This window comes from Ranitomeya imitator, chromosome 4 (assembly GCF_032444005.1).
Source record: "Ranitomeya imitator isolate aRanImi1 chromosome 4, aRanImi1.pri, whole genome shotgun sequence".
NCBI lineage: Eukaryota > Metazoa > Chordata > Amphibia > Anura > Dendrobatidae > Ranitomeya > Ranitomeya imitator.
In genome coordinates, this window is record NC_091285.1 from 622,820,387 (window position 1) to 622,847,718 (window position 27,332).

A 27,332-nucleotide genomic window follows, 5' to 3' on the forward strand; every position below is an offset into this window, starting at 1 on the left:
TAAATGACGGAACAAAAAATAATCCCCAGGTCCCAACTAGAGATGAGCCGGAAGCACAGATGATGTCCCGACAGCTCTGGATGATTAAAAGCCTCGTAAGGGACGCCAGAAGGTAAGAGATTTGAGGCCTCCCTTCCAGTCACCAGGTACCACTGATCTGGATGCTGGACCAGAGAATCCATCTGTTCATCTCTAATCCCAAGTGTCCCAGATGCAGCGGACAATCCCAGATTTGGGTCTACGCCCAGCAGTCTGGGGCGTCTGCTGAATATCCGTCACTGGCAGCGTCCCTCTGACAACTCCTCCTGCCAGGGGAGAATGAAATGGCAAATGGGATTGGAGTGTGGCCCCAATATGCCGCGGCACGCGTCCCTCTTCCTGTTCTTCAGAAGTTGTGAGGTCTGACTACACCGCATGGCTACATTTCTTGTGTCAGGTCCATCACTGGAATACTGGCAGCACAGATTTTAACCTTCTCGTCTCCAGCCTCGCCAGTCTGAGAATCGGATGGCACTCGCCCATTCATGTCTATGCTGACGATTTTCATGGACAAGCTGAATAGGGAAGATAGAGAATATGTTGTTTTCATTTCTGCACGGATGATACTCGGGTCCTGAGAGCCCTTCATTAGGGCCGGGGTGCACAGCGGCAGGCTTTAGGCCATGTGCACACGTTGCGGATTTGCCTGTAGAATTTTCTGTGCGGATTCTGCATCTCTTGGCAGAAAACGCAGGTCAAAATCTGCGCGTTTTTAATGCAGATTTTGTGCGTTTTTCCTGCGGATTTACTGCGTTTTTATCCCTGCGTTTTCCTATAATGGAATGGGTGCAGAAACGCTGCAGAAACACACAAAGAATTGACATGGTCCTTTTTTTAATCCGCTGCGGATTCCGTGTGGCGTTTTCCGCACCATTAGCACAGCATTTTTATTTTCCCATTGATTTACATTGTACTGTAAATAACATGTGGTTCTGCACGGAAAAACGCTGCGGTTCCGCTATAAATCCGTAACGTGTGCACATAGCTTATGGTTTTGGCCCCCAGATACTTTTCTAACATGGGACCCTATGGGCGACGTACGACCCCGTGTGACTGAAGGTCGGAGGAAATCCTCCTGACGTGTCGCTGTACCAATATGCCAACATTTGCTAACTTCTCTCATTATTTCTGTCTTTTCATGTCTGAATAAACCTGAAGTGAGTCATTTTATAAAATAACATGTTTACATTTTTTTGTCACATTAATTATATATAGAACTTTTATTTTGAGGTATTTTTTTAATTAATTTTCTAGTTATTTCTTATTTTGTGCTTTCATGTTCCTGCACCGCTCTTCACACACGGAGAATATAACGGCACTTGTCACAGTTGTGCTTTATTTACCACATACATGTGATAAGTGCTGTTATATTATCTTGGAAACGCGAATAGTTCTGCTGTTTTTTTACACGTGTACACGTAATTGTAGAGCGGTTTATTTATTTATTTGGACGACTTTGGTGACATTTTCCACACACGTCTGCCGGACGCTGTGCCCCGCACTACACAGCGATAGCGACCAGGCGCCATTTTAGCTTTTTCCTAAAGCAAACAAGGCAACGAGGGCGGGAAAGTGATAATCCCGCCTCCCTACCAAAGCCATTCATCCTATTGGTTAATCATCCACAAAACCTCACGAGCTACTCGCCCACAGGACGTTCTTTCTCACGATTGGCGAACGTACCTATCAATCAGTCTTCAGCGTCTGTTATGATTGGCTATCGTCCTCTCACTGACGCGATATGCTCACGCCCACTCATTAGTGAGCCGTGTGCAAAAACAAGCCGAGGGGCCATGGGAGGGAAACAGCCGTTAAGTGAAAGAGGCGGGATCTCACTAAGCACCCGGGGAAGAAGCCAGCGCCTGATTGGTGAAGACGCTGTTTCAAACCAGAAAGGCACACTGTGATTGGCTGCCGTGTGTCCTCTCGATCGGGCCTGACGGACAGGGGTGGGGGGTTATTGTGTGTATGTGTGAGGCTAAGAGTACGCGGTACCGGCACCAGTGAGGAGCGTAGACGCGGAGGCAACGGAATCCGGATTTTCTAACGGCGACGCTTGAAGTTCCGCAACATGGTAATTATTTTAGTTGTCCTCCGCAGGGGATGGTGGGAGTCTGCGGCGCCGCTGACACCAGAGGATGCAGGAAGCGCGTAAAATGTCCCGGTAGAGGGAAAAAGGCGGGAAGAGCGTAGTTGTGCTGTGGAAGGAACGCCCAGCGACCTCCGTGTATGTGCCGGGCTCCGCTCCGGGACAGCCGCTACACACCGAGGCGTCCTGCGCTCCGGGACCCGAGTGTCGCGACATGACGCTCCAGGCACGGGGGTGTGAGCAGCGGCTTGCGACATAACGGTCCCAGTAATCGTGCAGTGGCGCTGCCTGTCTCCCCCCTGCCGACAGCCCGGCCGGCCCGAGCTCGGAAGACTACAGATAAAGCGCTGTTCACACCCGGTGCACTGCCTGGCCTTCATTATTACACGGCAGAAGCCCGGAACCCCTCCTGCCCCCGCCGATCAGCTGATGGTGACAGTGCTGGGACAGGGCCCCTGCCGAGCACAAGGACCACAGCTCCGGCCTCTGACATACATCCTCTACCTACACCGTCACTGTACACGACCGTCACTGTACACGACCGTCACTGTACACGACCGTCACTGTACACAACCGTCACGCATCCTCTACCTACACCGTCACTGTACACGACCGTCACTGTACACGACCGTCACTGTACACGACCGTCACTGTACACGACCGTCACTGTACACGACCGTCACTGTACACGACCGTCACGCATCCTCTACCTACACCGTCACTGTACACGACCGTCACTGTACACAACCGTCACGCATCCTCTACCTACACCGTCACTGTACACGGCCGTCACTGTACACAACCGTCACGCATCCTCTACCTACACCGTCACTGTACACGGCCGTCACTGTACACAACCGTCACGCATCCTCTACCTACACCGTCACTGTACACGGCCGTCACTGTACACAACCGTCACGCATCCTCTACCTACACCGTCACTGTACACGGCCGTCACTGTACACAACCGTCACGCATCCTCTACCTACACCGTCACTGTACACGGCCGTCACTGTACACAACCGTCACGCATCCTCTACCTACACCGTCACTGTACACGGCCGTCACGCATCCTCTACCTACAGTCACTGTACACAACCGTCACGCATCCTCTACCTACACCGTCACTGTACACAACCGTCACGCATCCTCTACCTACAGTCACTGTACACAGCTGTCACATCCTGTACATTTACCATCGCTGTACATAACTGTTATACATCCTCTACATACAGTCACTGTACACATGTCACCTATATCCTGTGCACACACATACCACTGTACACAAGTCACCTATATCCTGTACGTACGCCATCACTGTACACAACCATCAATGTCCTGCACATACGCCATCACTGTACACAACCATCAATGTCCTGCACATACGCCTTCACTGTACACAACCATCAATGTCCTGCACATACGCCATCACTGTACACAACCATCAATGTCCTGCACATACGCCATCACTGTACACAACCATCAATGTCCTGCACATACGCCTTCACTGTACACAACCATCACACATCCTGTACGTACACCACTGTACACAAGTCACCGATGTTATGCACGTACGCCATCACTGTACAGTCACCTATATCCTGTACGTACGCCATCACTACACAACCATCACCTATATCCTGTACGTACGCCATCACTACACAACCGTCACACATCCTGTACGTACGCCATCACTGTACACAACCATCACACATACTGTACGTACACAATCATGACATATCCTGTACATACACCATCACTGTACACAACAGTCACTTGTCCTGTACATACACCACAGTCACCTATGTCCTGTACGTACACCATCACTGTACACAACCGTCACCTATGTCCTGTACATACACCATCACTGTACACAACCATAGTACACAAGAGCAGATTTATATAAAAAAAAACAAACAAACAAATATTCATCCATAGAGAATGTTTTTATACATCAGCCATTAATAAAACTTCCAATACACTGCAATTAATGCGTTTGGTATTGTACCTGTAGGAATAAGATGTGATACGGAAGATCCAGGAGGAATCCGACATTTTTGCACACATGTAGACCGGAATAGGCAAAATATGAGAGAAACTTGTGCATGCTGCAATTTTCTTTTTCTTCTATACAACTACTGCATATATTCGTATTTAAAGGGAACCTGTCACCAGGTTTGGCTGATAAGGGATATGGCCATCACCTTTCAGGGCTGATATACAGTATTATAGAATACTATATCTGCCCCAACCTGACCTGTAAGAGAAGAACTAACTTATACGCCCAGGTCCAAGGGGTGTTGCTCTTCTTGGTCCGGCGCCTCCCTTCTTGTGATGCCTCCCTCCTGCTTGCTTTGCATGGATGACATGTCTCCTCGGCACTATGCTCCTGATCAGGTGCATTCTGCCCTGCAGTGTGCAGGTGCTGGGAAAGGTCAAAGAGCCCTGGCGCATGTGCACTGCAGTACTTTGCTCTGCCCTCAAGGGCAGAGGAGTACGCCTGCGTAATGCTAGGGAGATTGTATGGATGACGAAGGGACGCGTCATCCACATGAAGCAAGGAGGACGGGGATCGTAAGAAAACGGGAGGCGCTGGACCAAAACCAGCGATACCCATCAGACCGCACCGCCCCACAGGGGAGTATAATAAAATGCATTTTCCTTCTTTTACAGGTCGGGTTGGGGGCAGATATACAGCATTATATAATGCTGTGTACAGCCCTGAAAGGTGATGGCCATATCTCTTAGCAGCCAAAACTGGTGACCGGTTCCCTTTAAACACATATGTGAAAAAATAATAGTAACAGTGTACAGACCATGTGCCCGTTTTTACCACGAGTGCTTTCACGGATGAATATATAAAATTACAAAGCTTCTATACTTAGCAATGTTAAATGCAGACTGTATACTGATGTCGTGTGTGTTTGTGTTGTATGTGTTTTTCACAGGCACATAGTTATTAGCCCTTGACATCCGTGCTGCTGGAAGGAGAAAAAAAAAAAAAAAAAAAATCGCTCCATGTGTTTTGCACAGTATGTCAAAAACACGGCATCATAGATTATAATGGGTACGTGTGGTATCCGTCAAGCAAGCGGAAACTGCGGGGCATTTGGTCCAAGTGTAGTAAACACTCATCTGAACAGTCCAATAAAGTAACATTGGTCCATGCACCGAGTCTGCTCACTTTTTTCTTTCACAGATCGCACTCAGCCCAAAAATAATCGTGTGTACATAGACTGTGACCCATCATCTACATCCTGTTAATAACCTGTAAGCAGATTTATCAGAAATTGCTTTAGAGGCTCTAATCTTAATGGAAATAATAATAAAATAAGTCAAATAGTGATCTGTTAAACTGTGTGATTTAGCCTCATTCAGACATTTTTCACCATTTATGTAAAAAAAAAAAAAAAAAAAGTTTCCAAGCCTCTGTCACCAGTAAGTGTACAACACTGGTATGATACTTTGCCTCCTTTTGTGGTAATTTTTATTTCTTTTCCTTTCCATGAACCCACTGAATTGCATTGGCAAGTGTGACTTGGGTTAAAAATGCAACACTAAGAAAAAGTCACTTGTGATCAGTGCACACATTAGTGAATATAGAAAATTGCAAATATCAAACTATGCTTTGCACAGGATTAAAAGCATTTCACGAATAGTTGCTTTAAATCAAAAATGATGTATGCAAAAAATATATATACCATATATCAAAACACAAATCTAAACAGACGCACACCTATTAGTCCATCTCTGACAAATAGAGATGAGCGAATTTGCTTGGGTTCCCTCTTAAGGTACCTTCACACTGAACGATATCGCTAGCGATCCGTGACGTTGCAGCGTCCTGGCTAGCGATATCGTTCAGTTTGACACGCAGCAGCGATCAGGATCCTGCTGTGCCATCATTGGTCGCTGCAGAAAGTCCAGCACTTTATTTAGTCGCTGGACTCCCTGCAGACATCGCTGAATCGGCGTGTGTGACGCCGATTCAGCTATGTCTTCACTGGTAACCAGGGTAAACATCGGGTTACTAAGCGCAGGGCCGCGCTTAGTAACCCGATGTTTACCCTGGTTACCAGCGTAAAAGTAAAAAAAAAAAAAACACTACATACTTACCTTCGCTGTCTGTCCTCGGCGCTCTGCTTCTCTGCACTGGCTGTGAGCGCCGGCCAGCCGGAAAGCAGAGCGGTGACATCACTGCTCTGCTTTCCGGCCGCTGTGCTCACAGTCAGTGCAGGAAAGCAGAGCGCCAGGGAAAGACAGCGAAGGTAAGTTTGTAGTGTTTTTTTTTTTTTAACTTTTACGCTGGTAACCGGGGTAAACATCGGGTTACTAAGCGCGGCCCTGCGCTTAGTAACCCGATGTTTACCCTGGTTACCGGCATCGTTGGTCGCTGGAGAGCGGTCTGTGTGACAGCTCAACAGCGACGCTGCAGCGATCGACATCGTTGTCGGTATCGCTGCAGCGTCGCTTAGTGTGAAGGTACCCTTAGGCTATGTGCACAATTTGCGGATTCCACTGCGGATTTTTCCGCAGCGGAATTCCAAAATCCGCAGTGAAAACCTGTTGCGGTTTTTACTGCGGATTTATCGCGGTTTTTACTGCGGATTCTTATGCGGATTTTAATCTGCATTTTCCTATTGGAGCAGGTGAAAATCCGCAGAAAAGAAGTGACATGCTGCGGAATGTAATCCGCAGCGTTTCCGCGCGTTTTTTTCCGCAGCATGTGCACGGTGTTTTTTGTTTCCCATAGGTTTACATTGTACTGTAAACTCATGGGAAACTGCTGCAGATCCACAGCAAAATCCGCAAAGTGTGAACATAGCCTTATTCGGCAAGCTATAGCGCTTGTCGTATAAGCTGCAGAGGAAACCCGGTTCCTGGATCGCCTCAGCTAATCGGCCGGCACAATCCAGGAAGCCGCGTTCCCTCTGCAAATTATTCGGCAAGCGCTATAGCTTGCTGAATAAGAGGGAACTTGAGCACCCCACAAGTAATTAAAGGAAACCTGTCGGTAGGATTGTGCACAGTAACCTACAGGCAGTGTCAGGTTGGCGCTGGTTTACTACTGATTATCAGAAAAAACAATGACCACCAATCAAAAATGGTATCAACAGCAAGGCGTGATTAATCAAAAAATGTTAAAAAAAAACTTTATTGAAAAAATATTCTAAAACGCCTGTGTGGCAATAGGACACGAAATCCACATGAAAAAACACACAGCTGCTATCCAATATAGCAGCAATACCCACAGCGGTTATCCGTTAAGTAATATATCACGTTGGTGTTGGTGTCAAGAGAAGGAATCAAAATTTAAAGGTGAAATTAAATCCAAATAAGCTCTCACCTTTTCTTCTCTATGAACCCAATGTCAGGTACATATAAATAGGAAAGACCTCATCTCGCTTTCCTTGACCAAACTCTAGGGAACCACAAAGTCATTCAGGGGGAGGCGATTATTTTCATCCATACAGTGCCCCAGGTTAATGCTCCAGAAAGGACCCTCATTGCCATGACCCCAATAATATTCTTCAAAACTGAAAATAAAGATTAATGGTATGCTCGTGCTCCGGGGGGCGGCCTGTGGGGGTCTTCATGCGGTGCTCTGATTAGGTATTCATAATGCAGACTGCTGACAGGTGTGCTTCTGCACCTTTTCTACCCTCCATTAGAAGTGTGGTTTTGACAAAGACCAGCCTTGGTCGAAACGTTAACCGTAACTTAAAGTATCCGTCATTTTCTCTGAACACTAATAAGCATTTGGTGATGCCTGTACTAATAATAAAAAATACAACTTTCACGTAAAAACCTGCAAGTCTTGAGTGTGCGGCTGTTTTTTCTATAGACACTGTGACTGTGTTCAGCCTGCACCTTTTTTCCATGCGGAGTGCACCACATCTCTTGTACTGCCTGGTCCCTCACTGACCGGCCCCCTAGTTTACATAATGAATATATATGTACATACTAAAGAAAAAAACCCAACCTTCTACAGGTAGGTGCTTGCTGAGGCCCCTACGCTACAGCATAATCGCACGGGTAATGTCCCAATAATAAATGTGGTTGTTATTCAGATAGAAAAAAATCAATTTTAAAATGGCGCAGTAACAGCTATCGGTGTATATAGGTGATCCAATAGCTGCTACTGCGCAGGTGGCGCCATCTTGGAGGAAGAATTTTGTTTTCTTCTCCAGCAAGATGGCGCCACTCAAAACTGAAAATGAGTGTTCTTTAACCCCTTACCGGCATCGGACGTACTATACCGTCCGATGCCGGCTCCCCTGCTTTGATGCAGGGCTCCGCGGTGAGCCCGCACCAAAGCCGGGACATGTCAGCTGTTTTGAACAGCTGACATGTGCCCGTAATAGGCGCGGGCAGAATCGCGATCTGCCCGCACCTATTAACTAGTTAAATGCCGCTGTCAAACGCAGACAGCGGCATTTAACTACCGCTTCCGGCCGGGCGGCCGGAAATGACGTCATCGCCGACCCCCGTCACATGTCCGGGGGTCGGCGATGCGTCTCCATTGTAGCCATAGAGGTCCTTGAGACCTCTATGGTTACTGATTGCCCGTCGCTGTGAGCGCCACCCTGTGGTCGGCGCTCACAGCACACGTGCAATTCTGCTACATAGCGATCAGCAGATCGCTGCTATGTAGCAGAGCCGATCGTGCTGTCCCTGCTTCTAGCCTCCCATGGAGGCTATTGAAGCATGGCAAAAGTTAAAAAAAAAAAGTTTAAAAAAATGTGAAAAAAATAAAAAAAACATAAAAGTTTAAATCACCCCCCTTTCGCCCCAATCAAAATAAATCAATAAAAAAAATATCAAATCTACGCATATTTGGTATCGCCGCGCTCAGAATTGCCCGATCTATCAAATAAAAAAAAGTATTAACCTGATCGCTAAACAGCGTAGCGGAAAAAAAACTCGAAACGCCAGAATTACGTTTTTTTGGTCGCCGCGACATTGCATTAAAATGCAATAACGGGCGATCAAAAGAACGTATCTGCACCGAAATGCTATCATTAAAAACGTCATCTCGGCACGCAAAAAATAAGCCCTCAACCGACCCCAGATCACGAAAAATGGAGACGCTACGAGTATCGGAAAATGGCGCAATTTTTTTTTTTTTTTAGCAAAGTTTGGAATTTTTTTTCACCACTTAGATAAAAAATAACCTAGTCATGTTTGGTGTCTATGAACTCGTAATGACCTGGAGAATCATAATGGCAGGTCATTTTTAGCATTTAGGGAACCTAGCAAAAAAGCCAAACAAAAAACCAATGTGGGATTGCACTTTTTTTGCAATTTCACCGCACTTGGAATTTTTTTCCCGTTTTCTAGTACACGACATGCTAAAACCAATGATGTCGTTCAAAAGTACAACTCGTCCCGCAAAAAATAAGCCCTCACATGGCCAAATTGACGGAAAAATAAAAAAGTTATGGCTCTGGGAAGGAGGGGAGCGAAAAACGAACACGGAAAAACGAAAAATCCCCTGGTCATGAAGGGGTTAATCACAAAACGGATTTAATCAACCAAGGTATCATTTTAATCAGTATAACAGCGCTGACCTGACACTGTAGGTTACTGTGCACAATCCTGCTGACAGGTTCCCTTTAAGTACGATAAATAAGTGGCCTCAATGAGGTCTAAGGCTATGTTCACACCTTGCGTCGGGTCCCTGCGGGTTCTCCCGCAGCGGATTTGATAAATCTGCAAGGCAAAACAACTGCGGTTCTCCCTGCAGATTTATCGCGGTTTGTTCCGCGTTTTCCGCTGCGGGTTTCCGCCTATACTATTGATGCTGCATATGCAGCAATATGCAGCATCAATAGTAATGTTAAAAATAATAAAAATTGGTTATACTCACCCTCTGATGTCCGGATCTCCTGGGCGCTGCACCCGGCGGTCCGGTTCCTAAGATGCTGTGGGAGAAGGACCCTTCGTGACGTCACGGTCATGTGACCGCGACGTCACCGCAGGTCCTGGTCGCACAGCAACTCTGACCGGACGGCCGCGTGCAGCGCCCAGGAGCTCCGGACATCAGAGGGTGAGTATAACCAGATTTTTTATTTTTTAACCCCAAATATGGTTCCCAGGGCCTGGAGGAGAGTCTCCTCTCCTCCACCCCGGGTACCACCCGCACATTATCCGCTTACTTCCCGCAACGTGGGCACAGCCCCATGCGGGAAGTAAGCGGTTCAATGTATTCCTATGGGTGCAGAATCGCAGCGATTCTGCACAAAGAAGTGACATGCTGCGGGTTGTAAACCGCTGCGTTCCCGCGCGGTTTTTCCCGCAGCATGTGCACAGCGGTTTGCGGTTTCCATAGGGTTTACATGTTACTGTAAACGCTATGGAAACTGCTGCGGACCCGCAGCATCAAAATCGCGGCGGTTCCGCGGTAAAAACCGCTAAGTGTGAATATAGCCTTACCTGGACATATTTCCCATTTCTGCACCAAGATAACCCAAATATTAAGAGCAGATGTCCCGACATGTTTTGATCCCAGAGCACAACTCCTCTTCAGGGGTCCCCAACTCCAGTCCTCAAGGCCCACCAACAGGTCATGTTTTCAGGATTTCCTCTGCATTGCACAGGTGATGCAATTATTACCTGGGCAAGACTAAGGAAATCCTGAAAACAGGACATGTTGGTGGGCCTTGAGGACTGGAGTTGGGGACCCCTGCTCTAGAAGACCCACTTTCCAATGATTTTGGGTGGCTCAGATGTTACACAAAGGTTTTGCTGAAAAGGAAGGCTTCACATAATGTCGGTCAGTGGCTGCAGTATGTTAAACTGTAACAAACCCCGCTGTACTAATTTTCATCACATCCACCAGCATGTCTTCACTGCTGCGCCCGATGTTTGATTGGTGCTGTCATTTTGGTAGCCATTGAGCTCAGCGGCTCTGCCAGTGTAGACAGGATGTGCCAAGCTCACAGATTGCTGTGGTGCTGGTGGACACTCGCCGATGCTTGCAGTGTTGATTGTTGTAGCAGACTGCAGCCATACATACATTGCCTGAAAGAGAACAACCCCTTTAAGATTCTCGCAGTCTAGAAAGATAACATTACTCGCCTTACTAGGCCTCAGTCAGATGTCTGTGATTTTCAGTGTTTGGAACCACACTTTGATCCGTGCGCCAGCTTTTACCATCGGTGTTTAATCAATGATTTTTTCACACATGGGAAAAATAAATAAATAAGAGAACCTGCAAAGCTCCCATCCATTGCATTGTTAATCATGGACAGCACACAGAGGACATCCATGTGCGGCCCCTGATTTACACACTTGTATGGTGAATTTTGTTTGACAACATACACAGTGATTTTTCATTTTTTTTTGCAAACTAGTCAGTGGGCAAAAAAAAAAATCACTTGACATGTGAACAGCACCATAGACTTATAACGAGTACATGTTCTATTGGTGGTGAACACGTACATGATTCACAGATATCTGAATAAGCCCATATATAGTGCCAGGATTATTAGTGGTTTTGTTGGGTGGTCTTGTAATTTCACTTCTATACTAACAAAGCATATTAGTATTCACTATAATAATAATAATGTGTAGCACAGTGTACTCGCCACAATACTGGTGTGTGGTAAGGGATTGTTTACACATGGTGTATACAGGGCTATCAATGTAACACACATTAGTTCAGACGTGGACTCATCCCCCTGATACTAATCGCTTGTGTTGCTCTGTGACTACATTTTATCAATAACTGTAAAAAACAAATTACATTTAAAAGAAAATGCAGAAGACATCTAATAAGGTCTTTTTATTTTCAATAGATAAGAGCTCCAAGAAGGAAGCGAAAAGGAAATAACACCCCCAAGATGTTGCTCTGGGGCTCTAATCAGTACTCCTAGCTCCGGATGACAACCTACCTTCAGTCCCTAAATCAGGGCTCCTCTGTTAGTCAGAGTTCTTATTCCGGTGTTAAAAATATTTAAGCTCCCCTGCTTTTAATAAAGGAGATTGCACACAAGGCATGTTCACATGAATGAAATGTGCAGATGCCATGCAAGTTTATCTGGCTTCCCATTAATTAAAAAAAATAAAAATATACAGAGTCAGGTGCCCACACGCAAATCTGCAGCAGCAATCAGATGGGCTGCCTTGTACCGGTAACAGATTTTTCCATACATTTAAGCTATGTTCATACATTGACTTTTTTCTGCAGGCAAAACTTGCTCTCTCGGCAGTAAAGAAGTTTAGCACATAAAAAACATGACAACTTCTTGAGGTTTGTGCACCAAACACACAGCAGCACCTGATACCTGTGTTTTTTCACTTAAAGGGACACTGTCACCTGAATTCGGAGGGAACAATCTTCAGCCATGGAGGCGGGGTTTTGGGGTTTTTGATTTACCCTTTCCTTACCCGCTGGCTGCAATATTTGATTGAAGTTCATTCTCTGTCCTCCGTAGTACACGCCTGCACAAGGCAATCTTGTCTTGCGCAGGCGTGTACTATGGAGGACAGAGAATGAAATTCAATCCAATATTGCAGCCAGCGGGTAAGGAAAGGGTAAATCAAAAACCCCAAAACCCCGCCTCCATGGCTGAAGATTGTTCCCTCCAAATTCAGGTGACAGTGTCCCTTTAATATTAATCTTATAGCTTTTGCTGGTACCTTAAAACACAGCTTAAAATTTGCATTAAAAAATGCAGCAAGATCGCAACGTGTGAACATAGCCTTAGGCCATGTTCCCACGATGAGCTTTTGATGTCACAGATTTTCTGCAACCCTTAAGTAAATTAGGTTACTTTTATTTTTTCTAAAAAAAAAAAAAAAAAAGCATAGTAAAAAAACAATTTGCAATAAACTCATTAAGAAACGCAGCCTTAGGGGGTCACACACATTGATTGATCACACTGACAATTTAAATGCCACTGACAGAGATTGATAGCTACTAGGGGTGAGTGAATAACTTTGCATAACTCCTTATCTGAATAGCTGCCTCGGGAACCCGGATACCTGGAGCGCTCCCGATAATCAGAGCTGCATGACAGTCACAATACACAGGCTCTCCATGCATACAGCGTTGTGACTGTCACATGCAGCCGATTATCGGGAGCGCTCCAGGTATCCGGGTTCCCGAGGCAGCTATTCGGGAAGCGCCACATGTATTCGGATAAAGAGTTATCCGAAGCTATTCGCTCATGTCTAATAGCTACTCTTAAGTGGTTACGCTGCAGCGATCAGAGAAAGCTCCAGTCGCTGTAGTCACAGGCAGGTATGAAGCAGAATCACCTCCTGAGTCAACTCCATACATTTTTTTTTCTTTATAATACACAAGGATCAGAATAGGGTAAAAAAATAAATAAAAGCAGCATTACTCTCCGTACCAACCCCCTGCTTCTTCCAGTGTAATATGACCTGATCCCCATTTACTACTGCAGTGATAATTCTGACGTGTACATGTGACCACTGCAGCCAGTCGCTAAGGCTGGGTTCACATTGCATTAGTGAGTGTCCGCTAACGGAATCCGTTACATGGGGAAAATGGCACAATTAATGCTATGTAACGGATCCGTTAGCACACCCATTGACCGCAATGTGCTAACGCATCGCTAACGTATGCCATTTTTGGCATTCGTCAGCGATGTCCCGTTATTTTTCGGACGGACCTCGAACGCTGCTTGCAGCGTTCAGGGTCCGTTCTTCGCCAGGACAGATCAGGCATCTGCGCTAGCGGGATCGCCAAACGCAATCCCTTATTGGACATTGCGATAGCGCATTCCGTTAGTGCAATCCGTTTAGTGGATACGCTAACGCAATGTGAACCTAGCCTAATTTAGCCAGGTCAGGTTTAGCTCTTGCCAGTGATCGACTGAAGCATGAATAGAAACAGTGGACCAGGCAGGGTCAAAACGAAAGGGCAAGGCTGGAGAGAGAAAATTTGTACTTACCAGAAAACCACTTTAAAAATCTAGGCTTATTCTGTCCACTTTAGGCTATAGCATGCAGTGTTTTATGTAGGATAGGTAATAAGTAGCTAACCTCTAAGTACCACCATTGGGACCCACAGGAGAACAGAGGTCTCGGGTTGGACTGCTGCAGTGGGCTGGCATGGGTCTTACTGCTCCATTCTTCTACAGTTGGATGAAGCAGCGGCGTGCCAGTGCCATCACCACTCCAGGACTCCCGGAAAAACATTAGTACCACTAGAAACGCCACAACTGTAAATAAATCGCTCTTCAAACTGCCAGAGTTTTTACTACTAGTAAAAACTGTCCAAATCTGGGAACAGGATGCTTCAGACAAAGCGGATCCTCTGTGTGGTGTGGGGCCTGAGGGGCAGTGCATACCTCATGAAATACCAGAGTGAATCCCCGTCATCACGCCCTGCAATCAGCCACAGCCTGGTGGGTCTGCTCCTGAGCTAGTGAACGGTTTCCCTGAGCCTGATTTATAACCCTACATACAAAGAAATCTTAGGAATGTAAAGTGTGAAACAAAGTGTACAAAAAAGGTTATATTCTCTATTACACACATACAGTACACCATATGATCCGAGACCCGGGAAGTGGACACCAGCATCATAACGACTGCAAATATAATGCACAGAAATTCATAAAAAGCCACGTATAGATTAGCTGCAGATCTAATCATTCCGGTTTTCAGCATAGCTCGTGGGTACACAGTCTGTCGTCTGGATCACTTTCCAATAAGCGTAAGACAAAGAGACGACGGAGTGTTTGACTTTACCTATGTATTTTAGGACTTCATTTTTCAAGCTCAGTTCTCTCAGGATTTTTCAAAAACATTTTCTACCACTTTAGATCGTTTTTTTTTTTTTAAGCTTTTTTTTAACCCCTTAATGTCTGGAGCTTTTTTCGGTTTCGTTTTTCGCTCCCCTCCTTCCCAGAGCCATAACTTTTTTATTTTTCCATCAATATGGCCATGTGAGGGCTTATTTTTTGCTGGACAAGTTGTAATTTTGAACAGCACCACTGGTTTTACCATGTCGTGTACTAGAAAACAGGAAAAAAATTCCAAGTGTGGCGAAATTGCAAAAAAAAGTGCAATCCCACACTTGTTTTTTGTTTAGCCTTTTTGCTAGGTTCACTTTCACTAAATGGTAAAACTGACCAGCCATTATGATTCTCCAGGTCATTATGAATTCATAGACACCAAACATGGATCCCACTACCACCAACGGACATTACCAGCTGAAACCACATGGGACACTCTGGATAGAGCCCCAAGGCCATTTACATTGTTCCAGTGGGCACCACATTGTACATTTCCTAACAATACTATACCATTAACCATTGGCCTGCATATTAAATGCTCCTCGTATTCATGCAGTCAGTACACTGAGGAAGGTCAGAGATTGACCGAAACGTTTGTTATACTGCTTATGGATGCACATTAAAGTCATTTCCTTTTCTGCCTTTATCCAAAGTTGAGTGCCAAGTTCGTTTATCACTGTACCGGTTGGGCACCTTCTTGTGCACCACTTTCAACGGTTGTGCCAGTTATTTCTAATAATTACGAGTTCATAGACACCAAACATGTCTAGGTTATTTTTTATCTAAGTGGTAAAAAAAAAAAATTCCAAAACTTTGGTTAAAACAAAAAAATTGCGCAATTTTACCAAGACCCGTAGCGTCTCCATTTTTCATGATCTGGGGTTGGGTGAGGGCTTATTTTTTGCGCACCGAACTGACGTTTTTAATGATACCACTTTTGTGCAGATACGGTTATTGCATTTTAAAGGGAACCTGTCACCCCCAAAATCACGGGTGAGGTAAGCCCACAAGCATCAGGGGCTTATCTGCAGCATTCTGGAATGCTGTAGATAAACCCCCGATGTATCCTAAAAGATGAGAAAAGACGTTAGATTATACTCACCCAGGGGCGGTCCCGCTGTTGGTCCGGGTCCTCCCATCTTCATCAGATGATGTCCTCTTCTTGTCTTCACGCTGTGGCTCCAGCGTAGGCGTACTTTGTCTGTCCTGTTGAGGGCAGAGCAAAGTACTGCAGTGCGCAGGCGCTGGGCCTCTCTGACCTTTCCCGGCACCTGCGCACTGCAGTACTTTGCTCTGCCCTCAACAGGACAGACAAAGTACGCCTGCGCTGGAGCCGCAGCGTGAAGACCAGTGGAGGACGTCATCTGATGAAGATGGGAGGCAGCGGGACCGCCTCTGGGTGAGTATAATCTAACGTCTTTTCTCATCTTTTAGGATACATCGGGGGCATTACAGAATGCTGTAGATAAGCCCCTGATGCCAGTGGGCTTACCTCACCCGCGATTTTGGGGGTGACCGGTTCCCTTTAATGTAATGTCGCGGTGACTAAAAAAAAAACAAATTTGGGGGTTTTAATTTTTTTCTCGCTGCACCATATAGCAATCAGGTTAATCATTTTTTATTGATAGATTGAGCAATTCTGAACGTGGCGATACCAAATATGTGTAGGTTTGATTTTTTTTTATTTTGAATAGAGCGAAAGGGGGGTGATTTGAAGTTTTATATTTTTTTCATATTTTTGAAAACTTTTTTTTTTAAACTTTTACCATGCTTCAATTGCCTTCATGGGAGGCTAGAAACTGCCATAGCTCGATCGGCTCTGGTACATAGAGGTGATGCTCAGATCGCTCCTATGTAGCTGAATTACAGCACTGCTATGAGCGCCGACCAAAGGATGGCGCTCACAGCAATCCGGTATCAACCACCATAGACCGCTTCAGGAGACCTGGTCGTCATGCCGACGCATTGCTGACCCCCGATCATGTGACGGGGTCAGCAATGCACGCATTTCTGGCCTGATGGCTGGAAGCGCTTGTTAAGTGCCGCTGTCAGAGTTTGACAGCGGCATTTAACTAGTTAATAGGTGCGGGTGGATCGCGATTCCGCCCCCGCCTATTGCGTGCACATGTTAGCTGTTCAAAACATCTGACATGTCCTGGCTCACCGCCCACATCAAAGCGAGGGTACTGCCAATGGACGTACTATTCCGTCCGATGGCAGAAAGGAGTTACATGAAAATATATTGGTAACATGGAAGAGTGCTAAACAAATACAGCATATAATTACATCCATATGGAGAACTGCATTGTTTACATTTACTCTATATTCACAACCTGTCAACTACAGAACCAGTACAGACATCAGAAGCTTGTGTGATCGGTGTACGGTTTATCAGAATAACACATCAGCCTGTGTGATCGGTGTACGGTTTATCAGAATAACACATCAGCCTGTGTGATCGGTGTACGGTTTATCAGAATAATACATCAGCCTGTGTGATCGGTGTACGGTTTATCAGAATAACATCAGCCTGTGTGATCGGTGTGCGGTTTATCAGAATAATACATCAGCCTGTGTGATCGGTGTACGGTTTATCAGAATAACACATCAGCCTGTGTGATCGGTGTGCGGTTTATCAGAATAATACATCAGCCTGTGTGATCGGTGTACGGTTTATCAGAATAACACATCAGCCTGTGTGATCGGTGTGCGGTTTATCAGAATAATACATCAGCCTGTGTGATCGGTGTACGGTTTATCAGAATAACACATCAGCCTGTGTGATCGGTGTACGGTTTATCAGAATAATACATCAGCCTGTGTGATCGGTGTACGGTTTATCAGAATAATACATCAGCCTGTGTGATCGGTGTGCGGTTTATCAGAATAACACAGCCTGTGTGATCGGTGTGCGGTTTATCAGAATAACACATCAGCCTGTGTGATCGGTGTGCGGTTTATCAGAATAACACATCAGCCTGTGTGATCGGTGTGCGGTTTATCAGAATAATACATCAGCCTGTGTGATCGGTGTACGGTTTATCAGAATAACACATCAGCCTGTGTGATCGGTGTGCGGTTTATCAGAATAACACATCAGCCTGTGTGATCGGTGTACGGTTTATCAGAATAACACATCAGCCTGTGTGATCGGTGTACGGTTATTAGAATAATACATCAGCCTGTGTGATCGGTGTGCGGTTTATCAGAATAATACATCAGCCTGTGTGATCGGTGTACGGTTTATCAGAATAACATCAGCCTGTGTGATCGGTGTACGGTTTATCAGAATAACACATCAGCCTGTGTGATCGGTGTACGGTTTATCAGAATAACACATCAGCCTGTGTGATCGGTGTGCGGTTTATCAGAATAATACATCAGCCTGTGTGATCGGTGTACGGTTTATCAGAATAACACATCAGCCTGTGTGATCGGTGTGCGGTTTATCAGAATAATACATCAGCCTGTGTGATCGGTGTACGGTTTATCAGAATAACACATCAGCCTGTGTGATCGGTGTACGGTTTATCAGAATAATACATCAGCCTGTGTGATCGGTGTACGGTTTATCAGAATAATACATCAGCCTGTGTGATCGGTGTGCGGTTTATCAGAATAACACAGCCTGTGTGATCGGTGTGCGGTTTATCAGAATAACACATCAGCCTGTGTGATCGGTGTGCGGTTTATCAGAATAACACATCAGCCTGTGTGATCGGTGTGCGGTTTATCAGAATAATACATCAGCCTGTGTGATCGGTGTGCGGTTTATCAGAATAACATCAGCCTGTGTGATCAGTGTACAGTTTATCAGAATAACACATCAGCCTGTGTGATCGGTGTACAGTTTATCAGAATAATACATCAGCCTGTGTGATCGGTGTACAGTTTATCAGAATAACACATCAGCCTGTGTGATCGGTGTACAGTTTATCAGAATAATACATCAGCCTGTGTGATCGGTGTACGGTTTATCAGAATAATACATCAGCCTGTGTGATCGGTGTACGGTTTATCAGAATAATACATCAGCCTGTGTGATCGGTGTGCGGTTTATCAGAATAACATCAGCCTGTGTGATCAGTGTACAGTTTATCAGAATAACACATCAGCCTGTGTGATCGGTGTACAGTTTATCAGAATAATACATCAGCCTGTGTGATCGGTGTACGGTTTATCAGAATAACACATCAGCCTGTGTGATCGGTGTACGGTTATTAGAATAATACATCAGCCTGTGTGATCGGTGTACGGTTTATCAGAATAATACATCAGCCTGTGTGATCGGTGTACGGTTTATCAGAATAATACATCAGCCTGTGTGATCGGTGTACGGTTTATCAGAATAATACATCAGCCTGTGTGATCGGTGTGCGGTTTATCAGAATAACACATCATGCAGGAAGAAGTGCTCCTCCTGAAGTCACTTTCCTAAAACAATAAAACTAAACTTTTGTTTTCACTGTAATTCTGCCCTCACACATTACACCGGGGGTGGGGAACATTTTTTTTCTGCCAAGGGCCATTTGGATATTTATACCAGCCTTCGGGGGCCGTACAAGTTGATTGCTAACTCCACTCACTATCTTTCACTGCAGGCCTCAGCATTCAGTAGTGAACACTGCGTGTGCATTCTCACAGAGCAAGAAGAAATTAAAGGGCCATAGGCCATCAAAATACAGCTACCTGCCCTGGGAATCTGCCCTAAGGCCATACAAAAGGACATCGAGGGCCGGGAGCAGCCCTAGGGCCTGAGGTTCCTCATCCCTGCATTAGAGCAAAGCAGGTCCGATATTTTCCCTGACAGATAGGCCGCTACCTGAGGTGTCAGGCTGTTCGCTCTCCCATTGAAAACATACAAGCTCTGTGTAAGTCTGTATAAACGTCATTATATATGACAGGTGCTGCAAAGTCAAAATAAAGCTTTGATTTCCACAGCTCCAACATAAGCTGTGCTTTCACAGCTGTGGATAGGCTCAATAGTAAGTCTAAGTACCTTCTCTCTCAGAGCTGTGGACATGGACTTACTGATGAGCCCATAGACGGCTGATGCAAAAGCCGCAGACTTCAGAGCAGTTTATTGACTGATTGGTGGGGGGAGGGGAGGTGGGTCACTGGACCCAGACGCTCCGCCACATTGTGCAGCTCCTGTCATATATAAATAGTGACAGAGAAACTTTAAAGCAAGCTTGCATGTTTATCTAGGGCTGCCGGGAGGAAACACTGGTGACCTAACACATCTATTGAAGATGTATCGGCAGCACCTTAGGGTACTTTCACACTAGCGTTTTTTGTAAATCCGTCACAATGCGTCGTTTTGCAGAAAAAACGCATCCTGCAAAAGTGCTTGCAGGATGCGTTTTTTCCCCATAGACTTCTATTGGCGACGCATTTGCGACGGATTTGCACACTTCGCATCCGTCTTGCGACGAATGCGTCGTGCTTTGGCGGACCGTCGGGAAAAAAAAACCCTACATGTAACGTTTTTTTCTCCCAACGGACCGCTTTTTCCGACCGCGCATGCGCGGCCGGAACTCCGCCCCCACCTCCCCGCACCTTACAATGGGGCAGCGGATGCGCCGGAAAAATGCATCCGCTGCACCCATTGTGCAAAGCGTTAAACGCTAGCGTTGGAATCTCTCCCCGACGCATTGCGACGGGGAGATTCCGACGCTAGTGTGAAAGAAGCCTTAAGTAGCAAGTTGTCCCCTCTGGGCTACAATCTCACCAAGTGCAGGGTTACCTGTGGACAACAATGATGACCATGTCTACATGGTGAGCAGCAAATCATGTGCGAGCTAGATCTCCGGGTCTTCACTTGGGAGCGGTGAGAACATTATGCAATCGATGTGACTTTATGGTTCTATCTATTTTTATTGAAGTTACAATTAACAATTGATGTTTCAGCATACATCAGAATCAAATTCAGGTTGCACAATGGGCACAATCAACAAAGTTTAAGTATATTAACCAGCATATACTTATTTGGAAAGGGATCGTATAGTGCAACAATTAGTAATGAAACGTTGTATCATGATATGTGAATAAATTATTGTATTCTAATGATGAGACACGAAAGGGAAGGATCGGGGTCGATGTGACTTTAAAAAGGGAGCTTGTCGCCAGTGTTCTGCTGCTCAAACCACGGGCAGCATGAATCAGAGAGCCTGCTCCAGTGCAGCCAGGTATGGGTCTCTGAAATGTGGAGTTTCAAAGAAAACATACTTACGATCCAGCCAGGAACCAGAGACAAGACTAGGCCGGCTGCTCCGATGCCGCTCCAGGCAATTGACATGACTGTCAGCAAAAAACTGATGTGTGAAAGGGGCCTATCAGTCGCAATCCGTCGAATTTTGAAAAAAACGGATCCGGCAACTGATGCCGCTAGATCTGTTTTTTTTCTCATCGACTTGTATTAGCGATGGATGGCCTCACGTTCCATCCGACGTTCGCTGAATCCGTTGAAAATTGTTTGTCCGGCGGCTGGAGACAACGGACAAAATAACGTTTCTTTGTGTATGTCAAAAAAACGGACAGCGACTGATCCGTCGCCGTCTGTCATTTGCTCGAATGGCAATTTATGGGCACCGTATCCGTCAAATGACGGAATCCGTCGCCGGATTCAGTTTTTTTAAACTGATCATGCTCAGATTTTTTTTTTTAGGATCCAATTAGCCAGATCTGCTGGTCGGATCCGGCGAATAAACAGATCCATCGCACCAGTTTTTCACAATCTGCGACGGATCCGTCGAGCCAACGGATTGTGACTGACAGCAAAAAACTGGTGTGTGAAAGGGGCTTATAGAGACCGACCTATCAATCAGGTACAATTGATCTAAGACCGACATCCTCCATAATCCAAACCCCCCAATTCGGTCTCCAAGACTTCTCTAGTGCTGCGCCAGTGTTCTGGAATTCACTACCCCAAACAATCTGACTAATATCTAACTCCCATGTTTTTAAGTATGCTTTAAAAATATAGCTTTAGACAGACCTATCGCCTCAACTCGCTAATCTAACTCTCCCGTTACCTCTTTCTGTTAATCAGAATCTGCTCCCTTCTATTCATCTGTCTCTACATCATCCATGCCCCCAATAGCTCACGGTAACTGTACCTAGACAGATACCGGCTGATGTCTGGATCACGCAGTTTTATGATACTCCCATTATAGTGATGGTTGGACCAGACTTAACAGCACGTCCCACCTGTTGTGTCCCCCCATTTCATTATGGATTGCCAGCTTGTGAGCAGGACCCTCACTCCTGTAACCGGTGAACTACAGTATGTGTTACTCCATTATGTCTTTATTGTCTGTACATGTCTATTCTTAATTCTATTTATATAGCGCCAACATCTTCCGCAGCACTTTACAATTATTATGTGTCGGCCCTAGCAGTGCTGGGAGAAGCCAGCCGGGGGTGGCATCACATAGACTTGTCGCCGGCTATGGTCCCTTGCCAAATTTTTAAGTTTTATGTCTCAAACATCAGAGAGTTTCTGAAAATAATATACCTGGCTGCAATCACTCAGTCAAGCTCCGATTGTTTGGGCTGCATGAAGCAGGTGACAGGTTCCTTTTAATTCTCACCTATGATGGGGGAATGGATTGTGGCAAGTGACCCGTGCCCTAGGTCCAGTATGGTTAGATTTCATCTTTTTTTTCCCATAGGAAAACATTAAAAGGTTGCAGTTTTGCTGAGGTGTTGTGCAGTCTCAGCCTAATGCAGCATTTAGCCTTGGTTTAGACGTGTGTGCAAACAATACACATGCAATAATAAAAGATTTTCCAGAATAAATGACACTAGTGCACTGCAGGAGGGCGGTAATATTTGTTTGTAACTCTCATTGTCTTTTCATACAGGCTGGTGGTAAAGCGGGGAAGGATAGTGGGAAGGCTAAGGCCAAGGCAGTGTCTCGCTCACAGAGAGCAGGACTGCAGGTAAGATATTTTTTGCCTGACATTGTACATTTTGGCACCATCAGGTAGCTAATAGATGTCATAGTAAGCACCTTTAATGCCGGGGTCACACTAGAGAGTAACAGAGCCGAATGCCATCTGATGATTTATCGGATAGCACTCTACCCAATATTATACTATAGGGCAGATCAGACCAGAGATTAATTTCTCATCCCGATTCGGCATGAGAGAACAATCACAGCATGCTGCGCTTGGTGACGAGACCCCGCTCACTCGCATTCATACAAGTCTATGGGTGCACAGACCCAAGTCCGGCCATGGAGGAGACGGAGAAATTACTCAGTCTCCTCCGCCCTTGTGCTGCGATTCTCCGATGCGAGAAGATCGGAGCACAGTTCACGGGCAGAGATGGAGCCAAGGGTCATTCACATATCGCATCCGATGTTATACGCCAGTGTGAATCCAGCCTAATACAAACAAAGCTCCCTCAATTTAAAGAAAACCTGTCGGCAAATGTTTTTGTTTTTTTTTTACACATTTGCTGTATAGAAATTTGTGCCCCAATAAAATTAAAAATATTGTAAATTTTTAGTGTGTTCTTCAAGAAATCTAGTGTACAGTCCATATGCAAATCAGGCTGAAAGTGCACTGGGGGCGTGGACTGATTTGCATATGGCTTCTGCGCTAAACTGCTCTTGAATGCACTAGTGCATCAATTCTTCATAAGAGAGACGAATGCCCATACACCTGCTCCTACTTCCATACATCTGTATCTGTTATATGAATCCTAAGCACACACATGTAATGGAGCAGGTACACCTCTTATCAATCACGGTGAATCTTGGCTTAAAATATAGAATGAAACATCCTAATATCAAGTAGAAATGCGGCCTGCAGCAGATATACCATGTATCCTAGGGGTACTGGTACCATCCTACTGGGCCTGTAATGGGTGCGGCACTGTGTATGTTCATAGCTTTTGGGAACGTTGATATAATTTGAGTAGGTGGGATACTCGGTTTAGAAACATTGGGAGACCCCTTTCTTTGCTGCTGTATCAGAGGGCAACTTCGTTTGAGGAAGAAGAGGAGCTTGGGGATATATGGTTTTTATGTAAATAGCGGTGTACCTGCTGCCAGTCCCCAAAACCTGTGTTCTGTAACGGTTTACTTGTTGTTAGTTTCCAGTGGGCCGTATCCACAGACACTTGAAGACACGCACTACAAGTCACGGAAGAGTTGGTGCTACAGCAGCAGTGTACAGTGCTGCCATCCTGGAATACCTTACTGCGGAGGTTTGTGCTCCATATACACGAGATACTAGAGAACAGCAAAGAGATCCACAGGACCATGGCCGCCGAACCAGTGCACTCCAGCTCTAGTCCCCCATGGTGTCACAGGCAGTAATCAGGAATGACACTGAGGATGTCTCGGGGAGGAGGTTGGCATGGGGCAGTAAACTACCAACATGGTTACTGGAGCAGGGTCCTGGGAATCATTTTTCTCTAGGAATTTCCAATGCTTGATTCTAGAAAACCAGTTTAATAGTCTCAAAACACAGGTGATCCTTTAACTGCAGAGTAACTCTGTCCTATTTTATGAGCAGGTGTTGGAGTTAGCAGGAAACGCCTCTAAAGATTTGAAGGTGAAGCGTATCACTCCTCGTCACTTGCAGCTCGCCATTCGTGGTGATGAAGAGTTGGACTCCCTCATCAAGGCCACAATTGCAGGAGGAGGTATATTTAGATCTGCTTACTGCCTTTGTATATAGTGTAGCATCCTGTGTTTTACACACTTAGGCTGGAGCCAACACTACCGTATTTTCTCATGCCGAATAAGCATGTGAGAACAATCAAAGCATGCTGCGATTGGCACCGAGACTCGCACCCAAATAAGTCTATGGGTGTGAGTGACATGGCACACATCACTCGGGTATCATCTGAGTGCGGTGAGATATACGTCAACGCTGGCAGCGGAGGAGATGGAGAAATTACTTTCATCACCTCCACAGCTGTGCTCAGATCCGCTCTGTGTAAGAGGACCAGAGCACAGTAGCATGACACTCACAGAGCAGGAGCCGAGAGTCATTAGCATATCGCATCCGATGCTCTACCATCAGATGCCATACGCTAGTGTGACCCCGGCCTAAGGCTACTTTCACATTTCCGTCGGTACGGGGCCGTCGCAAACCATCAGCCTGACGGACATCGGGCAAAATAGTGCACAACGTGGGCACCGGATGCAGTTTTCAGACGCATCCGGTGCCCATTATGAGTTCCGGGGAGGAGGCGGCGGAGTTTCGGCCGGGCATGCGCGGTCGAAAATGGCGGACACATCACACAAAAAAAGTTACATTGGTCCGCCAATTACCGACGCATCCAGTGCACGGCGTATAGAACGTGTGTCCATACGTCGCAATGAGTCGGTAATACAAGTCTATGTGCAAAAACCGCATCCTGCGGGCAACTTTGCAGGATGTGGTTTTTGCACAGAACGACGCATTGCAACGTCTTTATCACAGACAGAAGTGTGAAAGTAGCCCAAAAGGCTGCAATCACACAGCCTTGTGTCACGGACTCACTGCGGGTCTCCTGATCCAAGCTCAACAGTCTAATATGCACATATGAGGCTATCGGGTTCAGGTCAGGAGACCCGCGGCCGGTGCCTGGACAACCGCACACAGATGTGCGAATCTGGCATAAAACACAAAGCAAATCGGATTATCTTTGTCCTAGCATGTAAGCACATGTTCATACAAGCCACTAAACAGAAAAAAACAAGACACATAATAAAATACCCAACAATAAATATCAGTGCACAAAAATAATATACGGTATTTAGTTAACATGCTTTTTGATTAAAAAAAAAAAAATGTGAAAGCCATCCCGCCTCGTCACGGCAACCGACCGTCCCAATTATGGTTGCTGTCCCAAGGCAGGATGGCTTTCACTTTTTTTTAATCAAAAAGCATGTTAACTAAATACCGTATATTATTTTTGTGCACTGATATTTGTTTACTGTAGGGTATTTTATTAGGTTTTTGTTACGGACATAGTACACTACATCCACTTCTGGACGCACACTGGGTAATGCACTACTAACAGTGCAGCACTAATGTAGGATATCTTATCGGTCGCATGTTATATTGCACAGACCCCTGATATTTTTTCTTCTTCTTTGCAGGTGTTATTCCTCATATCCACAAATCTCTCATTGGAAAGAAGGGACAGCAGAAAACTGCATAAAGTACATAACCTGTTTCCCTCTGCCTATGTACTGTAACTGGGACAAAAAAAATGGGGATATGTGGAATTTGTTTTGTTTATTTTCGTTGAAAATGTTACTTTTTCTAAAAGAAATAGATAAATGGAAGGTAATAGAGAGTAGACTTAAAGGAAAACCTTTGTATGTTCTTTAGGTGAAGAGTTTCACAAAAAAAAAAAATCCTGAAGTCTTGTGAATGGGAATTTGTGTGTTGATTGGCTAGGTTTCTCCTGTGTGTTTTATACAAAAATGGAACAGATAAACCATTTTTTACATAAGCTTCGAGTCTGTGTGGTAAATCTTATCTGGGACATGGGTTCTAGTCGCTGATTCCAGTAGCAACATTGGGACAGAACTGACGGCCATGCAAGGCTGGTCTCAGGTGGCCGAATCAATAATCAGGGCCGTCATATCCTCACATTGTGGATGTAATTGGCTCAGTGCGCTCTTCTGCACAGCAGGGGCGGCCTTCTATTGCACATTAAAGGTACCGTCACATTAAGCGTCGCTGCAGCGATATAGACAACGATGCCGATCGCTGCAGCGTCGCTGGAGAGCTGTCACACAGACAGCTCTCCAGCGACCAACGATGCCGAAGTCCCCGGGTAACCAGGGTAAACATCGGGTTACTAAGCGCAGGGCCGCGCTTAGTAACCCGATGTTTACCCTGGTTACCATTATAAATGTAAAAAAAAAAAAATAACAAAAGAGTACATAGGTACTTACATTCCGGTGTCTGTCCCGCGCCGTCAGCTTCCCTGCACTCCTCCTGCATCCTGTGTAAGCGCCGGCCGTAAAGCAGAGCGGTGACGTCACCGCTGTGCTCTGCTTTACGGCCGGCCGGCGCTGACACAGGATGCAGGAGGAGTGCAGGGAAGTGGACGCCGGGGGACGCGACAGACACCGGAATGTAAGTATGTAGTGTTTTTTTTTTTTTACATTTACAATGGTAACCAGGGTAAATATCGGGTTACTAAGCGCGGCCCTGCGCTTAGTAACCCGATGTTTACCCTGGTTACAAGTGAAGACATCGCTGCATCGGCGTCACACACGCCGATCCAGCGATGACAGCGGGTGATCCAGCGACGAAATAAAGTTCTGGCCTTCTAGCTCCGACCAGCGAACTCACAGCAGGATCCTGATCGCTGCTGCGTGTCAAACACAACGATATCGCTATCCAGGACGCTGCAACGTCACGGATTGCTATCGTTCTAAAGTCGCTCAGTGTGAAGGTACCTTAATAGTTCAA

The 27,332-nt window shown here is 45.7% G+C and overlaps 2 protein-coding genes across 4 annotated transcripts in view; one reads left to right on the plus strand and one right to left on the minus strand.

Moving 5' to 3' along the window:
* The first annotated feature begins 1,832 nt into the window (after window positions 1-1,832).
* On the plus strand, window positions 1,833-26,361 carry H2AZ2 (H2A.Z variant histone 2). Its single transcript, XM_069766643.1, has 5 exons — window positions 1,833-2,113; window positions 22,764-22,841; window positions 24,001-24,114; window positions 24,426-24,555; window positions 26,003-26,361. Exons 1-5 carry the CDS (start codon window positions 2,111-2,113, stop codon window positions 26,062-26,064), a joined length of 387 nt encoding a protein of 128 aa, XP_069622744.1. The 5' UTR covers window positions 1,833-2,110; the 3' UTR covers window positions 26,065-26,361.
* Window positions 9,260-27,332, minus strand: part of LOC138676931 (DNA-directed DNA/RNA polymerase mu-like) — a 53,283-nt gene continuing 35,210 nt past the window's right edge. For all 3 annotated transcript variants that reach the window (XM_069766641.1, XM_069766640.1, XM_069766642.1), the window contains exon 14: window positions 9,260-11,152. The gene's annotated coding sequence lies outside the window, so the exon portion shown is untranslated. The remainder of the gene's footprint in view (window positions 11,153-27,332) is intronic.

Excerpts from the sequence above, each read along its gene's own strand:
- H2AZ2 (XM_069766643.1), top strand. Across the intron at positions 24,115-24,425 it reads TGGAATACCTTACTGCGGAG|GTGTTGGAGTTAGCAGGAAA; the intron begins GTTTGTGCTCCA and ends TTTTATGAGCAG. Across the intron at positions 24,556-26,002 it reads GGCCACAATTGCAGGAGGAG|GTGTTATTCCTCATATCCAC; the intron begins GTATATTTAGAT and ends TCTTCTTTGCAG.